The following is a 1,030-nucleotide window of genomic DNA, read 5'->3' as shown; positions in this document are numbered from 1 at the left end:
CCAGCTCCGCCGTGCAGAGCATCCAGCAGGGGGGCGTGGCGGGCGTGGAGCCCCTTCCCGCAGAGCGGATGGCCGGGCTGTGCGTGCAGTCAGCGCTCGGGTGCCCGTGTGCACAGAAGCCCTGCCCCATCTGGGCCGTTGCTGACAGCACCGTGACCCCTGGCACAGGAACGGACAGTGCCCTCCGGCTGCACCTCGGGGCGCCCTGTGGGTCCCCGCGGAGCATGGCCCTGCAGCGCCGAGTGCCATCCCTGGTGTCTGTGGTCAGGCGGGCACAGCCAGAGCCGCCCACCCCAGGGACCCAGAGCGGGTTCTGGTGAAGCCAGGGCCGTGCCCACCGGGCTCACTTCCTACGCCGTGCCCGACTTGTCCCTCCCGGCCAGGCCGCTGTCCTCCAGGTCTGTGTCTAACGCCGCGCCCGTCTGGCTCTGGGAGGTGTGGCGGTGCCGGCAGAAAGCCCGTTGATGCGGCCCTCGTGGCCTGCTGTGCTTCCTCAGCCACTGGCCTGACAGGCTCACCGCCCGGCCTTGTGGTTGGCGGTTTCCTCTTCCCCACCCCAGGGCGCGGCCTCCCCGGCACGAGGCCAAGCCTCCGCACACGCTGCACCCCTTCCGCAGACCCAGTCACGCGCGTGGTCTCTTCCAGGTGGTGGTGACCCTGGGCGACCCGAGCGTGACCGCCCCATCCAGCTCCGTCGGCCTGGCCAACATCACCGTGACGCCCATCACCACCACGGCCGGGACTCAGTTTACCAACCTGCAGCCGGTGGCCGTGGGGCACCTCACCACCCCCGAACGCCAGCTCCAGCTGGACAACTCCATCCTCACCGTGACCTTCGACACCGTCAGTGGCTCCACCATGCTGCACAACCGGCCCAGCGAGGTCCAGATCCACCCGCAGCCCGAGGCCGCGAACCCGCAGTCCGTGGCCCACTTCATCAACCTGACCACGCTGGTCAACTCTATCACACCCCTGGGGAGCCAGCTGGGCGAGCAGCACCCGCTCGCGTGGAGGGCCGTGCCCCAGACGG

The 1,030-nt window shown here is 70.2% G+C and overlaps 1 protein-coding gene across 1 annotated transcript in view; it reads left to right on the top strand.

The window, feature by feature from the left end:
* The window catches only part of Prdm15 (PR/SET domain 15), a 29,941-nt gene that overhangs the window by 28,474 nt on the left and 437 nt on the right, over positions 1-1,030 (top strand). Inside the window, exon 21 of the mRNA XM_010636602.1 lies at positions 646-1,029. Within this exon, the coding sequence (XP_010634904.1) occupies positions 646-1,029 (384 nt within the window). The remainder of the gene's footprint in view (positions 1-645; position 1,030) is intronic.

The sequence above is a fragment of the Fukomys damarensis genome, unplaced genomic scaffold, assembly GCF_012274545.1.
Source record: "Fukomys damarensis isolate Sample0158 unplaced genomic scaffold, DMR_v1.0_HiC HiC_scaffold_24, whole genome shotgun sequence".
NCBI lineage: Eukaryota > Metazoa > Chordata > Mammalia > Rodentia > Bathyergidae > Fukomys > Fukomys damarensis.
The sequence above is the reverse complement of the archived record's forward strand: the minus strand, read 5'-3'. Positions and strand labels throughout refer to the sequence as shown.